Source organism: Cydia amplana, chromosome 14 (genome assembly GCF_948474715.1).
Source record: "Cydia amplana chromosome 14, ilCydAmpl1.1, whole genome shotgun sequence".
In the NCBI taxonomy this organism is placed as follows: domain Eukaryota; kingdom Metazoa; phylum Arthropoda; class Insecta; order Lepidoptera; family Tortricidae; genus Cydia; species Cydia amplana.
Genome location: NC_086082.1, coordinates 12,065,117 through 12,090,828, shown reverse-complemented (window position 1 = coordinate 12,090,828; position 25,712 = coordinate 12,065,117). Strand labels below are relative to the sequence as shown.

Below are 25,712 nucleotides of genomic sequence, written 5' to 3'. Positions count from 1 at the left end.
CTTGTCGCACTAGTTTTAGAAAACGCTTCCGTTAGCGAGACGGGTATATTTACCTAAAATATTTAAATCTCAGCTCCTGTTTCGTCTTATAGTTCGTTTTTTTAGCATTAGAAAGAACTTGAAAGAAGGTAAGCGATTTTGACATGTCTTTTAATTGAAAAACACTTTACAATTAAAAGACTACAAAATCAATAATTAAATATTACTTATGAAAGCAGAAGACTATAAAAGATCGTATTAGATTCATAATTGTTACATATTTACCGTAACTTATTTTTAAAATGTGTTTTTCAATTAAAAGACACATCAAGATTGTTTACCAAATTTCTAATGCTAAAAAAAACGAAGTACCTATAAGTACTTAATGGATTTCTAAGGAATTCATAATGACCTGGAGCGCTTTCAAGGTCAGAAACTTGCATTTGACAAGGGAATTTATATGCACAACACATTTAACTAGTGTTGTGAATAACGCTCTTTTCGAGGCGTAAAGCCTCGAACCCTTAAGACTCTCGAGGCTTAACGCCTCAAAGGCGGCAAAGACGATTTCTTACATCCATACGCGTATAATGAATAAATACAATTCTCAAACATAGTCGAGTCTTCAAGACTTACTTGACTCGAGTGACTGAGTGCTCGAGTCTTTAAGCCTAAAAATAAGCGTTATTCACAACACTGCATTTAACACATAAAATCAGCCGTCCCTTATTTAATGCAAGGTGAAATGTAGCATTTCAATGGCCTATTCTATTATCATCAATCGCCATCTTAGTTTGCTCCTATTCATGCATAGATAATATGCTTTCCTGTAATATTACTCTGAGAGGATTTCAGTTAGGTAACGCAATACTGTAGGCACTGACAATCCAACCTCTAGACTGAGCTTAGGCCAATTCTTTCATGAAACCGATGCTGCCAAAAATACGGGGGTGCGGGGGGACGAGGTGAGCGAATCCCGTGCCGTGATTGGTCCGTTCAAAGACACGGACCAATCACGGCACGGGATTGACTCGAAGATGGAGTAATGCTAGTAATGCTACCGTATGTGTGGCAGAGGGGGTAGCGCGACTATGCTATGTCTAGAGGTTGGATTGTCTGTGACTGTAGGCGAGACTAATTGAGATGCAGACGGAGTCTGTGAACACGCAAATTGCAGGTCATGACGTCATGTGCACAATGTCTAAGAAACTGAATGCTGAATGGAAGACGTCGTCAAAGCCTATGTCAGGCTAATTCCTATAGAGTATGGGCAAAGTGTATTGTTTAAAAGCAATCACGAAATGATATTTACCTATGAACAAAGTGATTCTTGATTTTCTTCAAAGTTGATTTTAAAGTCACTTATTGCAATAGTTACGAATTAGTCCGGACAAAAGAAACATTATTCATACCCAGATTTTATCACTGAAAAAAGAAATGGAACATGCATTTTTGTGGTAGTTATAAGCCATTTTCAAACTGTGCCACTATCGTCCCTTAGACAACGGGACAGAATAAAAAAAGTTGATTCACCCAAAAACTTAATGTGAAGGATAAAATCCTATTATTTAGTCCCAACATCGTCATGCTAATAAGTAAAATAACTTTAACTAATATTAACGAAACGGAAGCAAATTTTGTCAAAATATAGGTAATATTTTCCGTTAATGTTTGTTTTCCCCACGCGCTCTCCGTCAATGAGTGGCAGTTTGCGTTGATCCCAAGCCAATTCAGCGAGGGCCGTCCAATTGACTCCAGATGCCTCGTGCAAAATGACGCGTCCACGCCCAAATAAGCTATTTCGCTACATATTATGGAAAATTGAAATGGAAAATGGAAATAGAATAGATTTTCCTTCAGTTGATGCGTGGTAACTACCCATTTTCGCGTCAATATCGTATTTGAACAAAAAAAAACTTGATATACTTAGTCGAGGATTGTAAAGTAACCTCCGGAATTTAATACATAAATATCTTGAGTTTCTTTGGTCTCGGATATTTACAGATTTCTTATAAAACTGAAAATTATATGATTTTAGGGTTCCGTATTGTTTAATTACATGTTGTTGACGTACCTCTTTAATTTCAACAAAAAAAAACGAAATGGTGTGTGGTTGTAAGTTTATATAATTACATAATTATTATCATGTATATCAGCTAAGAATATGCATGCCTATGTGACCTTTAAGGGTACAAATTTAAGCTTCAGAATAACTCACAATCTTCAACTTGACCGGTAACTTATCAACTTACCGGCTGATAACGGAATTATGCAATTCAAGACGGCGTTTGGCGCCAAAAAAGGTTCGTTCATTGAACCCCCTAATTGCCCGCTACCTGCGTTTCTCGGAAGCATCACCGGGATAAAAACACCTCAATACGGGACCGATAAAGGAGAGCTAAGAGCGACAACCTTAAATTCTTTAACAAAATGTTATGCAATTCGGTTCGGTCACACAATTCGATTTGTGATTCGATGTTGCCGACGCCGTGAGCCCATGATTTATTTATTTATTTAAACTTTAGTGCACAAAATATATACAACTGTACAAATGCCGGACTAATACCAAATGGCATTCTCTACCACACGCATGATATTTGTATGAAGGTGTAGATTTGATTAGTATAATGTAGTTCTGATTGTAAAACTAAAGAATGAACTATATTATTTTCATAATCACTCTGTAGTTGAGCTAAAGAACAATCGCTTGAAATACATTTACATACTAAATGTGTCAGCGGTTTTTTGTTATATGTAATAGGTAGTTTCCATCGGAGTTGGTAAAGAAATCATGACATCAACATTACTCAAAAGCCTGTTTTTCGTAACGTATTCTTTAAACCTTACTAGATAAAACTAAACAATGATCAAGCATATTTTTTGTACAACCCGCTGGTACATCATTGTGCTGAGATAAATCACAAGTCATGGGTCACACACACATAGGTACCTCACATGCACTTAGTTATTTCATATGGACATATCCACAGAAAGTTATATAATATTTATTGCTCCTGAGTATACGAACTAGTTATAAGAAAGACTTACAAATTTAAGGATAATAATAAAGATATGATATAAAGACCTAACGTACCTACCTATAAACATAGAAAATACGGCATTTCAGTGATATATTTCTTAAGCTTGACTTGGTAAACGATTAGGTATGGATTAACAGATTAAAAACCCATTTCATAGAATTTTGATCATAATTTCTAAGATAAAAGTGTTGGTACTATGACTCTATTCAATAAAATTCTCAAACCTTCGATAATTATAGAACGGCTGTTCAATTATTTACCTAAATCTTCATCTTGGATATTCAATAGTTATTATTTCAGGCTCGTTCGGGACGGCCAAAATGACGGGCTTTTACCTTTCAAGAAAGCTTTGTTAAGTAATATTGGCACTCAAGAATAAATATTGAGACGGAGTGAATAGTTAGGTATTAAAAATAATGTCACGATGAATAATTTTATATTTAACTGAAACTCTGTATGCATGTTTTTGGGAGTTTATAATAATGGTACCTATATAATAAATACATTTTTCTACTCCAGCACTTAAATGTGTCAATTAAATGACTGACAGTGATATCTAAAGCAATGTCATTTGAATGCTTTGTCTATAGGCTCATAAGATGACTGCTAGCAGTCATCTTATGAGTATAATACAACTGCTTTATTTTTTTTAAAGATACAAGTTCCGATCATCTTGATTGAAAGAGGTATGTTTTCATTTACAATAATAACTCTTTTTTTTTTTAAATAATAACTCTTTTTTTTTTAAATAATAACTCAATTTTTTTTAAATAATAACTCTTTTTTTTTTAATAATAACTCTTTTTTTTAATAATAACTCTTTTTTTTAATAATAACTCTTTTTTTTTTTTTTTTTTTTTGCTGCAGCTGTCATAGAAAAAGTAATGTATGCAACAGCTCATAATTGGTTCTTAAAATTCTCGGGTCTTTTTTTACAAAACTCGACTACGTCTCGTTTTGTAACTTCGACCCTTGAATTTTAAGAACCCTTATTATATCACTGTTGCATAAACTACTATTATTTTATCATCCGTATGTTAAGAGAAAAATTATTTTATCATCGTATATTAAGAGAATAATGCCCATTATACAAAGAGTACAGTGCCCACAAGCGGTACTTTTGGCCCCTTTATAAGATAACTATCGGAATTTAATCTTAACTTTGGTGAGGGGTCTCGGCCCCACGATGAGTAAGTATCATGATGTAAAACGCTGTGCAATAGCAAAACTGACGTACCGACCATACCTCAAAAAAATGCTTATGCAAATAGTAATACATACTTAGAATTATTCTGATTATCATCTGTAACAATGTACCAAGTAGTTTTATTATGATTATCATAAAACTTAAGTAGTTTGATAACTGTAGATTACTATAATATAAGCAGGTAGTCATAAACGTTATCACTATCAGCTTAATCACATTGATTCGAGTTTGATAGAGGTGTGATGAAGGCGTGGTGCTGTACTGATTATGATTTCAAATATTAAAAAACACCCCAAGCCAACATTATAAAGTAGTAGGGAAACAAAACAGTTCTCTAAGAACATCGTTATTAACAAAGTCCGTTCTAGAAATCATAACAGGGGGCCGATTTTTTAATTTCTATCGCTCGATTTCGTCACTCTATAACCTGTGGAAAAAGGCAAAATGCTAATATTTAAAATACGAGCGATTGGGAAATTGGGAATCTAGTGGTACTGACCACTCGTTTTCAATTTTATTAGTAGAATTTAAATGCCTAGTAGTGGAGATATATTGAAGGGATCGACACGAAATTGTGCGCTGGAAATTAAAAAATCGGCCCCCTGTATCGATTCAAAACTAGGAATAAAGTTACTTATTCGTTTACCTACCTCTCACCCTAACCTAAACTGATATCTTATATCGTCTTCATTCAGTCGTGAGAAAATTAAAGAAATACCAAAAACAAAGGAATATAACTATACCTAATGGCTTCATTAGCAACTTCACCTCACCTTTATTTGATTGAGTAGATATTTACTCGTCCAAGTAATTATCAGTCGCACGTTTTGGTCTTTCATAGATTAATTAAATTTAATGACTGTAGGTAATTCCTGTGTTTACTGTTATGCGGAACGTGCTCGCGGTAAAATCGAATTTGTATTGGTTTTCACCACCAACACTAATTAGTCTACTAATAAACATCTAAAGTGCCGCTATTATGGAGACTGCGATTCAGTAAGGGCCAGTAAGGCCTTTACGAAGAGGCAAAGTCATAGTATTAGGAGTCATCCATTAATTACGTCACACGAATTTCTAGGTTTTTTGACCCCTCCCCCCTCCTTGTCACACTTGGTCACATTTGGCAAACCCCTCCCCCTAGTGTGACGTCACATTTTTTCTACGAAATCACCAAATCGAATTAAGTAAGTACCTAAGTATTATTAATATTTTAGCAAAATATTTTTGACGATATAAATATTAGTAATTTTATAACCCAAAACTGCTTAGGAAATAAAATTAAACAAATAAAAACGATTATCGTTTTAAAAACTTGTTATTTAAATGTACAGCGAATAAAATAATTTAAATAAATTTTCGGTTACTTATGAAGTTAAAGTGACGTCACAAAGTTTGTGTCTCCCCCCTCCCCCGTGTCACAATATGTCACATTTTCTTGACCCCCTCCCTCCCCCTAAACGTGTGATGTAATTAATGGATGACCCCTTAGCCTTATTACAGCTGCTCAATTACTAACACAGCGCTATGGCAGCTAGTATTTATAATAATGAGCGACGTAAATAATGGCATTGTATTATATTTGTAAAAAAAGGGTTACGATATGTTATAAATGCAAGCTATAGCATACTAATAAAATACCTCCCTTGTAAAGTTTTGTGCGTTAAACAAAGACTACCTATTTTAATAACCTGAGCACCACAGCAGTTTTCACAGAGGCGGGCGAGCGAGCGGGGCAAGAATGCGTATCCATTCCGCAGGATTGGATTGTTTTCCACTGTTACGGTAAGAGTTGTTAAGTCTCGAGACTTCAGAGTCTTTAAAAGGTAATTCAGTTTAAATAGACTACAATCGAGTCGAAACTTGAGTTATATTAAACTTGTTACAGAACTTGAATGTTGTTAGACTGAGAGAAGGCTCTTCAAACGTTTACTCAAATAAATTTTTAGATACTCAGTATTTCAACAGCGACGAATTTGTATACTTATTATTGAAATAAATTGCATGTAGGATTGGTATAGGTTCAAAATACCTAATATACTGCCAATTTATCCAAAATCTCTTATAAAGCATACCCTATAGGTATGCTAAAAGCACGTAGAACTTTTCGTAAATAAATTCGAAAACAATAAATATGGTTTGTACAAGTATGGGTTTCACAATGAGTTTCATAGCACATTTACACAAAACTTAAATTATAGATAAATATAATAAATTACGGAACCGATCGCTTATTAATATCATTTGTTAATCTTATCCATATCTTTTCAATTAGGTACGATTGTTTCAAGTTTGATTGACAGCCTCTGTTGACAGTAGGTATGCCGCGATAAGAGTGCCTTATGTTTTTCGACTTTGAATCGGCTTCAGAGGCCAGGCCGAAAATACTCTGTCTTTGCTTATGTTGTACTTGTTGTTAGCTATGCTGGTTTTGCTTCTACTCGCAAGTTGGGACTCGGCACCAGCCATAATAACATTTAAAAAAATCACAGTATGAATTGTTGTCTGCTTCGACGCCGATTCGACGTCGATAACCAACCCCCTTACAAAATTGTATTTATTTATTTTGTTATTCAGGTTACAGGCTTTCCTAATTATTTGCAAATCTATTCTTCTTCGCAAAACAGAGATATACTGGGTGATTGAGGTTTTTTTCATGATTATGAGGTTGGCCTCATGCGAAAGGTGGTTACTGGTGGTGGTGGTGGTTAGCCGCGACCATGACCAGTGAAATCTGTGTCGAAACGTCGGTAAATAAAGGTATGTGAATAAATTTCGCGTTAGACCCGTCTATAAATGTGAGTTAATATGTGTTCAAAACGCGAAAGTTTGAAATATTATAAAGTGGTTATGATCATTATTTGTCATTCCTCCGCTTCTGGCTCCGGAATTTACCAAGTAAAGTGTTCAATTGTAACTCCAATAATTTACAATACATATCTAAGTTAATGCGTAAATGACAGACTGTACATTTTTACATATCGAAGCATTTTTTTTGGGGTTGGCGCAACCGGCTTGGGTTTTCATCCTGGAAACCGTTTGTGTAATTTTAGAAACAGGATTTAATAAGACCATGTTCCATATATAAAAGCTAATGAATTACGCACAAAGGCCTATAAAAATAACACATACTACAAACGCTGTTGGTTTATGCTTTATAGTTATATGTACCTACGTTTTATTAGCCAGATCCATGGACTATTGGCACGTCTTCCTTGGTCATCGCATACGAGGACAAGATAAAACGATAAAATTTGTCAATCTTCCTATAACGATCTATGAATAATGATTTGGGAGATGTAACGATAGCGATTGATACGGGGTACCTGTACCACCCGACAGGTAACAAAATGGCACCATAGATGTACTTCCGCTAACGATCAAAACTATGTGGATTAAAACGGTGCCTATTAAATACTGATTATATCCTCCAAGTCGCGACTGCTTCAACTGCGGCCAAATACGTCTGCGGGACATTCCGCGCTCGAGCGTATTTTTCTTATTTTATTTTAACCGTAGGCAAGGTGTGCTCTACACCCTACACCTCAAGTTATTAGAGAATGGTAGACCCTTTAACGCGTAGTCTGATCAATCCAATACTTTTGATGCTAACTGTACATATCTACTCGATTGCCAAACAGAAAAAAAAAAATTATAAGTTGGAAGGCGATTTATCCCGTTTAAAGGGATCTTACCAACTTGCAGGCTCTAAATTATTGTATTTTTTGTCAAAACAACTAACCTACTTGTGACTACTTGACTAGTCATTATACATACTGCTAAAATGCGAATTGATATTAATGCAACTGTACGCGCATTTTTAACTTTATGGTTCAAAGATCTGATCAGCGTTTTAAATTTTATAATTTTTAAGTCAGTGACATATTCAATTACTTGCCCATTTGCAATATCATTTTGGACTTTAATTAACCAAATGGTAAGAAACTGTAATCAACCTCAACTTGGGATTTTGTTTGTTGTGAATATTGTCAATTTTGTGAGGTAGTGTCAGCAACATAAGTGACTAAGCCAGGTGTACAACATCTACAAAAATAAAGCAATGTGACCCAAGTAGTCCACCCAAGACTTAGTAAGGAGTAGACTACCTAGGTATCCATACTAAGTACGTCTACGAAAAATCACCTTACAAGGTGATTCGTGTCTTTAGATTTTACTCTTGTAGTTAGGTACCTACATACTTTTTAAAAGTACAGTCACATGCAATAAAATGTTACTTAATGAAGGCCACAAAAAAATCTGGCTCGATCTTATTTGTAGAGCCATAAGAACGTGTCACATATTTTTGCGGCCTTCGAAGAGTAACATATTATTGCAGGTGACTGTACCTGCAAGGCTAATAACCCAGCTTCCTAATTTTAACTGTATTTTTTGGTAGACGTTCTGATTCGTATAACAATAGATCTGATAGCAGTGATAGCCATTGGAAAATGCCTGGAATACTTCCAATGAATTTAAATAGGAATGGTAATAGCGGACGTCCGTGTGTCAGCCATTTTTGTCCAGCGTGCATTTGACGTGCTTAATTAATTTCATAATTATTCGCTAATTGGTTTGATTTTCCGATCTTTAATAATATTTCGTGTTGCGGGATAACATTCTGTTTTCAATTTTGCCCGTGATTGAATGTTGTTTTTTTTTAATATGCATTTTGTGTGTTGTTTAAGTGAGTGGATTTTATAATAACACGTTCTTGCATACATTTGAATTTTTGGAGGATCTCTTCATATAAGTATATATAAATTATATTAAAAATAAAAATGCATTTAGGATATAGCTTATTACCAGATATTAATCAAAAATAACAACTAAATACAACTTAAAAGATAGGTAAATCTAAAATTTAGGATTAGTGATGACCCTTATAAAGTTTAAGCGAGTTTTGCGAAATCTTTATTATTACACATTATAGTATTTTATGCAACCATTGTTTAAGAGAGGTCAAAAAAGGCGAGTGGCGTGAGTAACAATTTGAGGCGAAGCCGAAAATTGTTCATAAAGACGCCACGAGTATTTTTTGACACAATTAAACAACGTTGCATACAATACTTTTTCTACGACCAAGCGCTTACTTTGAAATACAATTGTAAATTCAATAAATATTTTTCATTCAGAAAGAAGTAGCTAAAATGGCGGGTACGGGCGGAAGAATGAATTAAATTAAAAAAAAACATGACTATGGTTCACTTATTTGTCAGAGATGACATTTAAAATAAGGTTATCTTATTTGTTAGAGATGACATTTAAAATAAGGTTGGCAACAATGTATTTCATACAATATTTTTTAAGTGGTCATTACACGAAGTATCGAAAAAGTGCCAAAAAGATACTGCGTGTATGCACAAATGCTTTTTTGGGGAATAGACTAAAGACTTGTCTTGACAACTGTAAGGTAGGGTTTTAAAGGTGTGTGCACGACCCTTTAAATGACAAATAAAAGTACGGGAGTAGAAAAAGTATTTAAGGAAACTGATCTATGGAGTGAGCACTCTTAGTTTACTTATTTCTCTCTGCTGTTGTGCAAAAGCAAAGCTCTTATTGAGGCATAGCTATATTGGAGCTGAGATGTTCTAGGAAGGTAATTTCTAGGAACTGTCGAGACTAGATCAGAATCTAGGTCACCCAGTGTACCGGTTAAGATGAATCGATCTTTGGACCGTCGACACGAACTCATGTCATATTCTGAGGACTTTCACATGCTCATAAATCCCTTAAGGTGACGGTAGAGGTGGGTAAATTTTCAGATTCTGTCAATTTACCCCATTTCACACACAAGCGCACTTCACGCACACTACCTCACTTTACTGGGACAGGTCACTGACCCATCAAGTTTTTTTTAAGATAGCGTTTTGAGTTTAGTGGCCTCCTTTTATGAAAAGCGTTCCATTGAAAGAAGAAAGAGAAACAATACATTTCATCTTGCTTTCCTTGTCTGTTCATGTCACACGTGACGTATTTAAATTCTAATAATTCATTTGGTTGTTGACAATTTTCTACATTATGATTATGGCTTTGTCGAGATACGCGTTTTCTAAAGTTAAACCGAATAAAACCAGATGTCATTAAGTCAGATGTAAAATTTTATTTACTACTCTATACGACTTTTCATAAGGCTCAAAATCAATTAAATGAGAATTTAAATAAATAAAGTTCCGGCAGGGTGCAAAATTTAATTAAGGCGGACAAAATAAAATTTGAAAATATATGGAAACAGTGTTGGCTAATGTACCCCTAATATCTTTACCGATTTACTTTTATGTGGTATATTCGCCTTTTGTTTCACTATTAAATTAATACAATTAAAATAAAAAATATTATACCGGTATTCCACCGGTATTATTTCAGTGCTGAAGCGATTATCTTCGATCGTAGCCTTGATAATGTAGGTGTTGATAGTTACTTACGGCGGTAGGAGCGGCAATGAACCCCGTGCAGAGTAGAACGTGAGGTGCGTTGGGATAAGTGCATATATCTACTTATAATTCTTTGGCTGGTTGGTAACCCTCTATATTTTATTTTTTGTTTTACTGTTATTAGGTTAAGGGAGTTTTAGGGAGTGAAAAAAAAAATGATTTTCGTTTTATGCGCTCGCGTGATTGCCGATGGATTATAATTAGACAAAAGAACTTGTTTTCCACGCATCGAATGTAGATCCCTATGACACTTACTCCAAGTCTTCTCCAATAATGTTTATACCGTATTTTAATTACCTACCTTAAATGTTACATTTCTAAATATTTTTTTTGTGCTATACATACTTCAAAAAAATCGCTGGAGGCCTAGCGGTAAGAGCGTGCGAATTGCAATTCCGGCTCGTACCAATGAGTTTTTCGGAACTTATGTACGAAATATCATTTGATATTTACCAGTCGCTTTTCGGTGAAGGAAAACATCGTGAGAAAACCGGACTAATCCCAATAAGAGCCTAGTTTACCCCCTATGGGTTGGAAGGTCAGATGGCAGTCGCTTTCATAAAAATTAGTGCCCACGCCAATTTATGGGATTAATTGCCAAGCGGACCCCAGGCTCCCATGAGCCGTGTCAAAATGCCGGGACAACGCGAGGAAGATGATGATGATGTGACACATACTTCCAAAAAAATCTACAAATATTTTACGTGACAACTGCTTATAAGTAAATATTATGTAGGTACACTTATAAAGTATAAAGTAGAAAATATCTTATAGGTACATAATATAAAAACCGATCATGTACGAGTAGGATTCACTATGGGTTCCACAGTTACACATTTTTATTGCATATTTTTTGTTTAAGACCAACTCACCTATTATAGGACATAGGTCTTCCATTAATCTTTTGGCGTTGAACTATTTTTTGTATATGTATTTATGTAATACAATTCTGAGTTAGGTTATGGTACATTTTTGCTCACCTACTTATAGTTATGTATTATATCTGATATGTGAGATACCAAACCTGATACCAAAAATCGCCGCAAAGTTAAAAGTTCATTTATTTACGTTACTCATCTTCGGATCACCGACTTACTACTTCCTTACTTGACATATGTGTACTAAATTTCAATTGAACTAGTCCAGTAGTTACGGTGAAAATTGGCTTTAACAAAATGGCAGACACGAGTGACCTTACGTATAAGGGAGATTATTTTCCTTGAGTGAATGGTATGCATTTACCCCAATGCACCTCACGTTCCACGCGGCGCGGTTTAATCTGGCCCCTATTTCACCACGGTGACAGGTACGACAAAAACATCACTGTTATTGACGCCATAGGCATCCATGGACTACAGTTACCGCTAACACTGATTTAAACTTTCACGATTTTTACACATTATTAAATTGTACAACGGAACCGCAAAACGTTCAAGCGGATAAACAAGACCAAGTGCGGGTAGTTCGAAAAACTCGCGCGGTTATAAGATGCTGATGTCAACTTAAGCCAGTCTTCTCCGAGACCACGGGGACAACGCCGTCCTCGAAACGTCGGAGGTAAATCTTAAAACTTAGATACGCGATTAAGTCCCGTTGTACAATTTAATAATACAGTTACCGCTTACCATCGGGCGGGCCGTATTCGTGTTTGCCACCGTCATTGTACCTATTATTAAAAAAAAAACTTTATTATATCGGATAAAACAGACATTTCTCTCGCGAAAAAATCTTGTGACAATTGTCACAAGATTTTTCAAAGAATTTTCGATAAGTCTTGACAGGAAATGAGTTCTGTGTCGCAATTTCGATACAGTTGCCGTGTTTCTTGTGACAATTGTCATTAGCTTCGCAAAATAAGAATTTTTTAGTGGCAATATAATGGAGTTTATTTATTTATTAAAATGTTGGTGGCAAACAAGCACATCGCCCGTCCGATGGTAAGCGGTTACCGTAGCCTATGGAGGCCTGTGACGTCAGCAACAGTGATGTCGACAACTGTCGCACCTGTCACCGTGGTCGTGGTGAAATAGGGGCCAGTAAGTACCTAATAATCGCAGTGGTCTTAAGTGTCACAGACCCTACTGGCGCTTAAGTCCTTTATGACAATTTCTGCCTATTTTAAATTGTTCAAAAAAAAAGAAACCGAATAATTATATCGGACTACCGAATTTTCACGAGAATCAGTTGAGAAATGTGATATGCAAAGGAGAAGAATTCGGACATACGAAAGCATTTTTGCCCAAGTTGAAACGGAGACCTTCGCCAACGCTCGGTCAATGATGGTTTAGGTACAGCTAGCTGCAGAGAAAAGGTACCACCCCTGCATACAATTATCTATCTGGTCGTACCTTTTCTCTGCAGCTGACTGTACACCTATAAAAATGGTTGTCCCTGCTGTAATTTTATACCGGTACCGTACTTTGTATTTCAACCGGTATAGTTTTACCTTCAAAACGAACCGGTATTGATAAATAATAACGGTACCATACCGCTTATACCGTAAAGAAAGCATGATGCAGTCTCTGCTTTGCACAATTATTGTGTGGACAAAATTCTTATAATCACCGAAACATACATACCTACGCACATAATGTCATTGAAATAAAACATTGTTATTTTATAGTAAATTTATATAATACTCGATATATACACATAACAATAACCAGACCGCAGCGGTATTAAGCCTGTAAGCTTCATCTCTTGTCTCCAAATCCGCAAAAACTAGTTAGTACTAAATGCTGGTCTTGCTGTTATTTTATTCTTGAAGATTATGGCTTGTTTCTTGATTATTGAGAACAGCACGTAATCGCACACATATAGACGGAACGAACGGCAACAAAGTAGGTGTAGGCACTAAGACTTTCAGGTATTAAACGAATTACGCTTCGTATTAATAGGTAAGTAATATTTAAATGAATATATAATATTCTCTAACGTAAATACAAGATTACAATTGACATCAAATGTCATTGACGTACAGAAGTCATATACTTTTTTTTAATGACGCAAAATTGATACCAGCATAATGAAAATCAATCCCAATCAGTAAAACGAGTCTTTAAACTTTTTTCATTTTAAGCGGGTTTTGAAGGAACAAGTTACTTAAATTCAATTGTAATCGTATTGTTTTAGGATAGTTTACTGCTGTTTTCGATCGTTACGACCTGTAAATAACAACAAATCAAATTTTAAATAAATTTCTTTACCCTATTTTTTGAAATACAATTTATCTACTGGTATACATTTTCGTATGCGTATATGATGAAATGTCTAAATAATGTCAAAAACGAGCTACGACGACGTACACGTCTGCTTCGATCCAAGGCCAGCGGCCATCTGACTCGAAGAAGAATTTTAAGTGATGTCGTCAATGTATGGAAATTGTATGAAAGTTTACATTTGGGATTGAATTTCTGTGTTGTATTTGTGAGTAAAAATATAAGTAGATAATAATTTGCTAGTTTAGTTATCTAGCTTTCAAAATCACACAACAACTCAATTACTGTTAAAGGCAAAACTGTAATGCGTGTTGCTCAAACGGAACTCCATATTTTGATTTTTGGATACTTTTAGTGTCGATTTGTAGAGAATTACAGCAAATAAAAAATATTATGCCATGAAGAGCCGGTACACGGCTTCTTCGTGAACAAATTTACGTATAATTTAATGCAGTTATTAAACATTTCTTGAACAAATTGATTGCACAAAGTGAGCTCTAAATCGAAAACATCATATACCGTCCCCTTAAGATTTGTCTCTTTTCTTATTAGCGTTGGTATACTTAGATATTATATACTTACTAAAGAAATCACACACAACTAAATTCAACCAAATCACACAAAATCAAAACAAAATAATGCAAATTAAATCGCACAGCTAAACTGTGGAATTAACTGTCGCCCGCCCGCGGCGTTTCCGGACTGAAATGAACCTTTAAGAAAAGAGGTTACTCCCATCTTAAAGGCCTGCAACGCAATAACATGGGGTGTCCATTGAATTTTCCTGCAGCCGCGAACGCTGTTTTAAGAAAGCCGAAGTTAGTGTTCGGTTTCCAATGCTTTTTTTCCTCTTCGTGATGCGCAATATTAATCACGCGTTTTTTTGAAAATCAATAAAATTTGTGTAGTGTAGTCATTAAATTTTGTTCCGTCCTCATTTTTAAAAATAAAGAATAATAGGGCTGTATTATCAAGCACATACTTTCAAGCTGCGGTATATTTTTATGTTCTCAAAAATTACTTTAACAAAAACATTGCGTTTAGCGAACTTAAAAAAATATTTGTCTATTTTTACAGTGCCTATTTTTTTAGGGTTCCGTACCCAAAGGGTAAAAACGGGACCCTATTACTAAGACTCCGCTGTCCGTCCGTCCGTCCGTCCATCCGTCTGTCACCAGGCTGTATCTCACGAACCGTGATAGCTAGACAGTTGAAATTTTCACAGATGATGTATTTCTGTTGCCGCTATAACAACAAATACTAAATAACTTTTTTTAAAAAAGGGAACCCCTTTAAAAAAACCAACCCACTGAAAAGTACAAAATAATTTTTATATGGCACCCTTTTACGTGTCCAGTCCCTATCCCGTCGTAAAGCAAAATTTTGCCAAAAAGTAATGAATACCTAATAATAAGAAAATTAATAATCATCCGGGTAATTACTTAGTTTTTGAAGTCGGTGCCAAACCAAAAATTTTGAGAACCGATATTTTAGACAACGAAGAACGCTGCACTTACTTGCATTATAAAGACATACTTAGTTTACTCATTAATTTAGGTCTTGTAGGTACTACGTAACTACGTACTCGTATTTTTTTTCTGATTGGTAGTAAAGACTGTTTTTGTTGGTTTGGCACCGCCTTCAAAAACTAAGTAATTACCCGGATGATTATTAATTTTCTTATTATTAGGTATTCATTACTTTTTGACAAAATTTTGCTTTACGACGGGATAGGGACTGGACAGTTGGACACGTAAAAGGGTGCCATATAAAAAATATTTTGTACTTTTCAGTGGGTTGGTTTTTTGAAGCCGGTTCCCTTTTTTAAAAAAGTTATTATATTAAGTTATTTTAATTTTGTTTATTTTTAATTTTTTAATTATTATTTTTATTTTATTTTTTACTTTTTAGTGATAGGTAGGTACTTCATTTATTTTAGGTTTTGGGCTAAAATACTAGTTAGGCTCCCCATTTAGTTTTGGGCTAGTAACTATCTACTGTTGGTGATGGCCTAACTCGATGATAATCGCGACACAACATAATATGACGTTTTGGTGCTAAACGATTTGTATGTATATTGCTCCCACTCCCATTCCCAGTCCCAGTCCGAGGCCGACTCCCACTCCCACTATTTTATCTAAATCGGTTTCAGCAACATAAATTTGTTAGTAGGTATACCGATAGCATCGCCACCTACCGGGTCCAATTGGTTTTTCAAACCATCCATGTACTGTACACTAAAACCTTCTCCAGAATGTAACAAATACTTTTCTGAAAACCGCATCAAAATCGGTTCAGCCAAACGCGAGATAATCACGAACAAACATACACACATACATACGGGTCAAACTGAGAACGTCCTTTTTTTAAAGGCAGTTAGAAAAAAGTTCATCGACCCACCTAGTGGAACTCTGCAACATAGGCACACGACGACAAGTCGGTTAACCAAAACAAAGTGTGCCTATGTTGCACCAAACCTGAGTTCCACTAGGTACAGCAATGGTTCAGCATCAGCTCTATCTTGGGTACTGCTCTCCCAAGTGCTCATCAAGATGTGACGGATGACCAAAATAGCGTGGGCCTATGTTGCACCAAACCCGAGTTCCACTAAGTACAGCAAGGGTTCAGCATCAGCTCCATCTTGGGTACTGCTCTCTCAAGTGCTCATCAAGATGTGACAGATGGCCAAAATAGCGTTGGCCTATGTTGCACCAAACCTGAGTTCCACTAGGTACAGCCAGGGTTCAGCATCAGCTCTATCTTGGGTACTGCTCTCCCAAGTGCTGACTATGATGTGATGGATGACCAAAATAGCGTGGGCCTATGTTGCACCAAACCTGAGTTCCACTAGGTACATCCCGAGTTCCACTAGGTACATCCAGGGTTCAGCATCAGCTCTATCTTGGGTACTGCTCTCCCAAGTGCTCATCAAGGTGTGTCGGATGACCAAAACAGCGTGAGCCTATGTTGCACCAAACCTGAGTTCCACTAGGTACAGCTAGGGTTCGGCATCAGCTCAGATCTATGTATACTAAAACCTTCTCCGGAATGTAAGAAACACTTTTCTGAAAACCGCATCAAAATCGGTTTAGCCAAACGCGAGATAATCGCGAACAAATATACATACATACGTACATACATACATACATACATACATACGGGTCAAACTGAGAACCTCCTTTTTTTTTGAAGGCGGTTAAAAACAGAATAAAATAAAGATTTAAGTGGGGCTCCCATACCACAAACGTGATTTTTGCCCGAAGTTAAGTAACGTCGGGCGGGGTCAGTACTTGGATGGGTGACCGTTTTTTTGCTTGTTTTTATGCTTGTTTTGCTCTATTTTTTGTTGATGGTGCGGAACCCTCCGTGCGCGAGTCCGACTCGCACTTGGCCGGTTTTTTTTATAACTTAAACTTAAAACTACGCGGAAATATAATTTCATTCCTTGTATAATCAATATAATTATAACGGCAGGTGTAACACGTATCTATTTTTTGCATTACTAGTTTTTTCGCTGTGTTATTCGTATTACAGGTTTAATTGCGACACAAAAAAATTATGTCGGTGTTCATTGTTAAGTGTGATGAATTTTATTGATGACACTACTTGTTAAAATACGCATTAATTTATTTGTTATTTTGCTTAAGTAACATAATATAATATGACTGTCCAGAGTGGCTACCACCAGTTTGGCACGGACATAAACGCCATCGAGACCGTAATTTACTTTCTAATATGCATCTCGTTCGTACTCGCCTATTAGTTGGAGCGAGATGTACCTATAGAAAGTAAATTACGTTCTCGATAGCGTATATGTCAGTTTTGACACTGTCAGTGGTACGGGCACTCATGGTACGGGCTCTGTTTCCTTTGTAATGGCACGGATCATGAAACGTTTAGAAGAAAATTTTGAGTATTTTTGATGAGTGTCATGACACTCATGACAAGTATAAATGACTTGTATTTATAACTTTTCTAACGCTTAAAGCGGCGCGTTAGCCGCGTTAATTTGACTAATAAATATTTAGAAGTAATACGATTTGTCTTCATATTTGACGATACGGTCTTCTTCTTCTTCTTCCCAAATCTTATCCCATTTACTTGGGGTCGGCCTTCCCTGTCCTCTTCTTCCATTCTGCACGATTTAGTGCCATGTGTGCGTAATTTATGCCTTGCTCCCTCAGGCTTTTCTCCACCGTCGTCAACCAAGTGGCAGGAGGTCTCCCGCTTCCTCGCGTCGTCGTAGGTATCGCTGAGGCTACATTGACCAAATGACCACGTGTTCAGAAGGTCGTCTCTGAATATGCCCGTACCACCGTAGACGTTTCTTCGTTCCGTTTGTCACCGTTGACGTAAGTTTATGTAGGTATATCGGAATAGGTGCTAAAATATGTAGAAACGGTGCTTCTAGTAATAAATTAACACGCCAGAGAAACTGATCAGTAAATTTTTTACATTGTTTGACACACTTTTACACTTTAGATACCTATTCACTTTCTTTCGTTTAACATTTTGTCACCCATAAAGAAAGGTATTATTTATAAAGGTATTCACAGATGATTCTGTGTGGCTTTAACACTCCAGAATTTAGTTCGTGAAATGTGAAAATTATTTATCTAAAAAGGTTAATTTAAATTCTCCCCAGACTAGGTTGATCATGTTTTTTTTATTAAAGTACGGACCTCAAACTTACGAAAATGTATGAAAGTAGTCCTTTATGACTAGATCTTTGCCTCCCATTGGCTCGATGTCCACTTACACTCAGGTTGCACGACTTTTACCAATCTCTCTGGAACGCGTACTAGAGTATTCCAGTACAATTAATCAAACCTGTACCCTCGCCATGAGTTATACGCGGCCTTAAACGCTAGCGACTGCGCTAAAACCCACACACAGTGCATCACGCTTGCACCAATGGCAGTACGAGGGAGATGCATTGTGTTGTGAGTTAGTTTACGCACTTGCTAGCGAATATATCAGTGTCAAACTCATGGTAAGGGTACTGAGGCCCTTACTGGCAAAATCGAAAAATTCGAAAATCGAAATTTCGTTACATTCTTCTTAATCACTCGTGTAAATTCGAACGATAGAGAGGGCAAAAGAGGAACCAACTAAGTGGTTTGCAGGAGTGGCTATGGGTTTTCCACAGGCTACCATATATTATATTTTATAAAAGATAGTCAGATTACATAGAACCTAAGTATCCAGCATAATTTCTTGTGTCAGATAAAAATATCTTTGTGACTCTTATTTCCTCGCGGCCGTTATCTCTTTTCTCGTGGCATTTTATCACATGATGTAATCAAACCAAATACCTGCTGATAGTCAAGCGTACTTAGTTAATTACGGTAAATATTAGGTACGTTTTACTTGATTGCATGTAAGATAAGTACGAGTACCTATTAATGCAGTTAGGTACTAAATGTTGTATAAAGTCCCATTTACAAGGCGCGAGAATTTGCATGCAATATTCGATACATTTAATGAGATTATTGCGTGATGGTATTATAGAATGTATACTTAAATCTGATTGTTTTTAAGAGTTCTTTATTTTTAGGGCTTCACTCCTTTTCATAAGTATTTTTACGAGTAATTCCCAGAATCACAAATAAAGTTGATGCCATGTCGGTTTATTATTTCTAATTTTGAATATCACTTTTTGTATTTTGAATTACAAAAAGTAAACTTATGTATGCCATCGTGGATAGCAGATAAATTTCACGTTATTCATGATAAAAATCTTGACTTTTTTGGTTTAAAGTTACTTTTATTTATAGAGGTACAAAATATGCCTGAATAAAAAATGATGTCATTTTACTGTATCTAATTAAGACCGCCTGTTGTCTGCCTCTACATTTAATCAATTGTTATTTTCTTTTGTTATTTTTTATTGAGGTGTGCCAATAAAGAGTATTCTATCTAAAGTGTCATTCAATTAGAACTTGCTAACTATGTAAACAAACCGCCATACTAAAATTGACACTGAATGTCAATTTACTAGTAATGTTTGTTTACATAGTTGGCAAGTTCTATTGAATGACACTTTGTCTATCTAATTTTGAATAAGTACACAAAAGGGTCAATCTACGATTTTACATTTTACAAATAGGTACTTGTTTATTAAGACGTAACTAATAATCGATAAAGATCGTCGTTATAGACTGTTAAAAGATACCTACCTACGTTTGGATTAATGGTTGTTTCCACTAATTGCGATCCATAAAGCCCTGTCTTCCATACGGACGCTCGTATACAATCTGCATTTGGCAGTTCTCTTGATCTTGTCTTAGCAGCCAATTGATATGCAAATCTAGTGACCAGCTACATATTCGAACCGATGGCTCGTACAGTAATTGCAACGTTTCCTTGCCACATGCTTTTACTGTTTACATGATTCACATTTAATATTTATTTCTCGCAGTGCTGTGAAGAAATTTGAAAGACTTTGACTTTGAGAATATTACTTGGCTTTAGGATTCAAACCAAAAATACGTGTGTAAACGAAGTGTGAATTATTTTCAAAGAAAAACTACAATATATACTGATCAATTACAATAGTTTCTTTAAAAGAAAAACCCATTCCTCATCACTTAGATCAATACCAATAGTTTTTATAAGAAGCCACTTGACCTTTGATATTTTACTTACTGGATCTATTTACAAATTGAATATAATGTTGCTCTACAGACGTGACACCTATAACACCTATTATATCAGGTGTAAAGCAACATGTGCAACGAATTAGGTACCTAGGTATAAAAATATTTTTTTTTGCTTTAGGTATCTACGCTATAATGATTAATTATGTAAAGTAAATAAAGAAGACCGCCAACCCCCCATACAACGCGGCGAGAATGGTCAAAATTGTCGATGACATTTACTATTATTTTTACAAGTTAGGTATTTGCTACGAGTATTTATAATAATTTTAAAACAACGTAAAATTGGACTTGACAGTTATAGTTATAAAAAAAGATTTAAAGCATAAATTAAGCATTTTAAGCCCTTAGGAGAAGGTTAAAAATATTAAAACTAGATGGCGCCATTAACAAATAATAAGCGTAAAATGCGATAATGGTACTTTTGTGCATATACGACAATGGCCAGGAAGTCGGACTTTACGTTAAGAATGTATACGTATAAAGCTAGAATGGAAAAATAGCAAAAAGAGACGCTAATATTGTAGTTTTGCATGGAAGTTCGTCTTAGATACTTATTTACTATAACAAAAAATAAAATTTTAGCTAATAATCAATTCGGATTTAGAAAGAATAGCTCGACATCTCTAGCGTGTTATCATCTAGTAAGAGAAGTAATTGAAAGCCTTGATAAACAAACACCAATTGTTGCCGTGTTCTTAGATATGAGCAAGGCTTTCGATTTTGTAGACCACGAAATTCTGCTTCATAAATTGAACAGATATGGTATAAGAGGTCCAGCGTGGGACTGGATCGCTAGCTACCTTAGAAGCCGTCACCAGTGTGTTGAAATCACCAGCATCGACCGGCGTGCCGCAGGGCAGCATCCTGGGGCCCTTGCTATTTTTACTTTATATTAATGATCTCCCAAACGTAGTAAGCCATGATTCTATCCTCTTTGCGGATGACACAACGCTGCTCATTAAAAATGACGACGATACGGCATTTGATGATAAAATCAACCAAGCTCTAGTAAATGTAATAGACTGGCTAGAAAACAATAATTTAAAAATTAACATAAGTAAAACAAAAATGATACAATTCCAGACATACCGAAGTAAACATATTGATTTAGAAATTAAGTACAACGGTTCAATAATTGAAGAAGTAGATTCTGCATCTTTCCTTGGAATAAACATTGACCACTTCTGTAATTGGAAGAGCCACATTGATAGCCTAGGCACTAAATTGGATCGATTTGTTTATGTACTCTATCGTATTCGCAATGTGGTTTCGGAAGAAGCCGCTCTTTCGGCATATCACGGGTACGTGTCATCCCTATTGAGATATGGTTTGATAATATGGGGGAACTCAGTCGATGCTGATATCATATTTAAAGCACAAAAAAAATGTGTCAGGTCTCTATCTGGGGCTTGGTATTTAGACCACTGCAGACCTTTATTTAGGCAGAATAAAATATTGACACTACCCGCAATGTACATCTTTGAAATATGTACTTTTGTCAAAAAGCACCCCACGTGTTTTAAAACAATCACCATGAGGTCTCAAAGAGGTACACATCGATTTAATCTGTACATGCCCAGGACAAACCTTTCACTGAGCAGGAAAAACGTACATTGCATGGCAATACAATTATTCAATACTTTTAATGACGATTTTAAGGCCCTTCCAATAAAATTATTCAAGAAGCACTTGTTTGACCATTTGACAGAGAGCTGTTATTATTCAATTGATGAGTTTTTGACATTATGTAAACTATAGGCTACAGATATATTGTTTGATTATAATGATTATCTATACATTGACTATGTTTTATAATGATTGTACATTTTTATACTAGACAAATTGTAATTCTAAATGATATTGTCAATTTATGATTTTATTATTAATTGTAATTTATTATTTTTCAACGTGACATTTTAATGGAAGTTTAATATTAGATTGTAATTTAAGAATATTTGTACGCCGTGTATTATGGTAAATTAAGGACTGGAAACAATATTATGCAACATCAATTTATACCCTTTTTTACACAAATAAACTATTCTATTCTATTCTATACTAGTCTCTGGTCATGTCGAAAGAGGCCAATGCATGATCATGATCATATCCTTGGCAGTTTGTCACTATTAATGCAATTTAAACGAATGCAATTCAATGAAGCAAATACCTACGTGCAAAAAAATATTTTCGTAAATTTGCTATAGTATAAAAAAGTTGTACGACGGATTGCTGATTCTGCTTACATTGTTATCCATGACCGTGAAGTGGTTTATTCGATGCGCAATCAAAGGAATCGTCACGTGAAATGGACTGTACAATATAGTATTTTAAGGAACATTATAATTGGGTAATAAACGCTTTTTAAAACTGTCTTACAGGAAATTATACGAGCATAGGTATTAAGATACCTAAGGTGCAGTATCAGAGGAATTTCCACGTGCGAATACCCTGTTTGTGAGATGTGCTTCCTTTCGGGATTTTCCCAGGGACGGAAATTATATACTTCATGATACTTTTTCTTATTGCAAAAGACTGAAACGACGCTTCGCGTCTAGTATGTATTTGTTAAGTACAAGAAGGAAAAATTGCACCTCATAAATAATCATGGCAGTTTTTCTAATAAGTTAGCTCTGTTACCGAGTTGTTTAGTGATTATAATGAAATGCTCAATGGCAGATAAAAAACTTTGTACCTAATAGAAGAAGTCACGAGTCTCACGAATGAGTAATTGAAGAAAATACAAGGTTATCTTATCAAATCATGTAAAATAGCACCTTGCTTTACATCAAATTGGTACAAGATAACGTTTGATTACGACGAATACTTAATAAAAATAATAAATCACCTTCGATAATTATACTGATAAAATATTTTAATTCCTTCGATGACGTTGATTTTAAATTAATTTTGAAATTACTTAAAAACTAAATCACTGTATTGAAAATATGCAATTTTAATGTAGGTGCGTATATATATATATATATATATATTTATGAGACTTTATTATGTTATTTTAATATATTCAGGATGGCGAGCGGACCTCCAGGAATTTCAACGAATCGAAATTGAAAACGAAATCAGCCAACCTGACGTCAGAATGGCGGGTGGGCGTTTATTTAAATTACGTAGTTCGTTTTAGGGAAAGGTACGAGTACACTGATTTCAATTTAAGGTACCTACCTTAATTTAAGGTACACTGCAGGTATAATATGTTTATTAATAAATATTTCGTTAAATTCCTGGACGTCCACCCGCCATCCTGACGCTCACATTATATCAGTTATTGAATAGGTACCCGTACCTATAGGTACTAAAGTGTTTTACCGGGTGTATGTACAAAAAAACATGTTTATAAATAAAAAAAAATTTGAAAGGCTATATCTCGGAAACTATTCAATCATGCAATACAGAGATAATTATAGTCATCTAGTGTCGTATTGTAGCAAATTTACTTTTCTTTAAAAACGCCCTGAAAAGGTAATATCAAAAACTAGGCTTTTAGGGTTATAATCGCCCAAATCTAAAAGAATACCGTTTTCGCGGTTTTTTCCATTTTTGACAAAGTTGATGCGTTCGGCGCTCGAGGTCACAAACTTGGATTATTAATTGGGCCAACATCATAAATAAGTCTGCAAAAAATCAAAACTACCGGATTTGACGCAAACGCTAAATGTATAAATTTACTGTATTAGTAATAACTTCTTACCAATCGTCTCAATTAAATAGTTAACCTATATAGGTAAATTTTGTAACTGAAAAGGCCCACGTGTTTCGAGAATAATATGCCATGTTTATATACTAATATGTATTTTCTATATCCAAACCGCAAGCAATTAAATAAATTTGAGTACAGACTTGCACTTTGCCCCTTGCATTTTTAATGACCGCGAGTTAAATTGACAATTAACCACTCCTAAAGATGCAATTTTATCAATAATCGATGACCTAATTGAGTGGTTCGTTGTTACTTGTTTTAATGCAATAAAATTGAAATAAGCATGGCATGGATCCACGACTAATTTCTTTTTATTCTTTATATCTTTTAGTGAAGAAATACTTCGTAATAATATGTTCTGTATTTTCGGGTATTAAATACTTTTACAATTATTTAGCAGTTTAGGTGCCTACATCGCTTTCTTATGCCCGCAAGTAGAACGTGTGAGATTTATTTATTTATTGAATTAGGATAATTTATTATAATACAATAATAAAATTATGCCCCAGGTCCAATGTTCGTTTATGAAAAGTAAGTTTTTTTAATAATAATTAAACGAGAATAGGTTCTAGCTGAAAGTTTTTGTTAACTTTCGATAAATAAATAAAAACATTTCATTTGGTTTTGTGAGGTAACATTTTCATAATATTAAATCTATCTTGCACTATTTTATGAAATAATAATTTAATTTTGCAATAAATGTCCTGGGAATAACATGTCAACTACATATCGTTGCAAGTCGATTGACCGTCTAGTTTTTAGCAATAGGCATGTTTTATTTTTAAAATTGTTTGGTAATCAGGGGTCAGGTCGGCATAAACATTCAAATACTTTTAATTATTCAAAAATTTGCGTTGAAATATATGTTTTATAGTTATTTATATTATGTGAATATACCTAAGCTAAATGTGTCGATACGAAACATATTAATACAGGTGCTTTTCAATATCATTAAAATTCGACGGGCAGTCACGGGTTCCCATAATTAAAAAAAACACATTTTCATGACACATCACATAAGACCCGATAAATATCACAAAACACTCACCATAATTAAAGTTTACACGCGACCGATCCGCAACGCGCGTGCGCTCCGCTCGGCGGTTAATGCGAGACTGCCGGCACAGTATCTATCTCGGTGCGTATGCGCATCTTCATTGATGATAATGATAACTTGATAACGCATTTCCCGCCTCGTTTGCATCTTGATTGCAATTCTGTTATCTTGTGTGAACTATTGAATTGGCCAAGGATTGTTTAAGGACGCAAATGGTTTGCTTAGTTTGATGTAACTACCTATATTAAAAGTCAATTATTGTTCCGTTGCTTTTCTAATACCCCTATTAGCTTGTTACATCATCCCTAAAACTATTAAGGATTAATGAAAATTGAGTAATTATTTAAAAAAAATAAAAAAAAAAAATAACAAAAATAGATGGCAGTGTGACACAGTAGACACATT

The 25,712-nt window shown here is 35.1% G+C and overlaps 1 protein-coding gene across 1 annotated transcript in view; it reads right to left on the bottom strand.

Annotated features, from left to right (window-relative positions):
• LOC134654134 (uncharacterized) overlaps window positions 1-25,418 on the bottom strand; it is a 42,166-nt gene extending 16,748 nt beyond the window's left edge. The window contains exon 1 of the mRNA XM_063509583.1: window positions 25,299-25,418. Within this exon, the coding sequence (XP_063365653.1) occupies window positions 25,299-25,301 (3 nt within the window). The 5' untranslated portion in view covers window positions 25,302-25,418. The remainder of the gene's footprint in view (window positions 1-25,298) is intronic.
• Window positions 25,419-25,712: the final 294 nt, after the last annotated feature.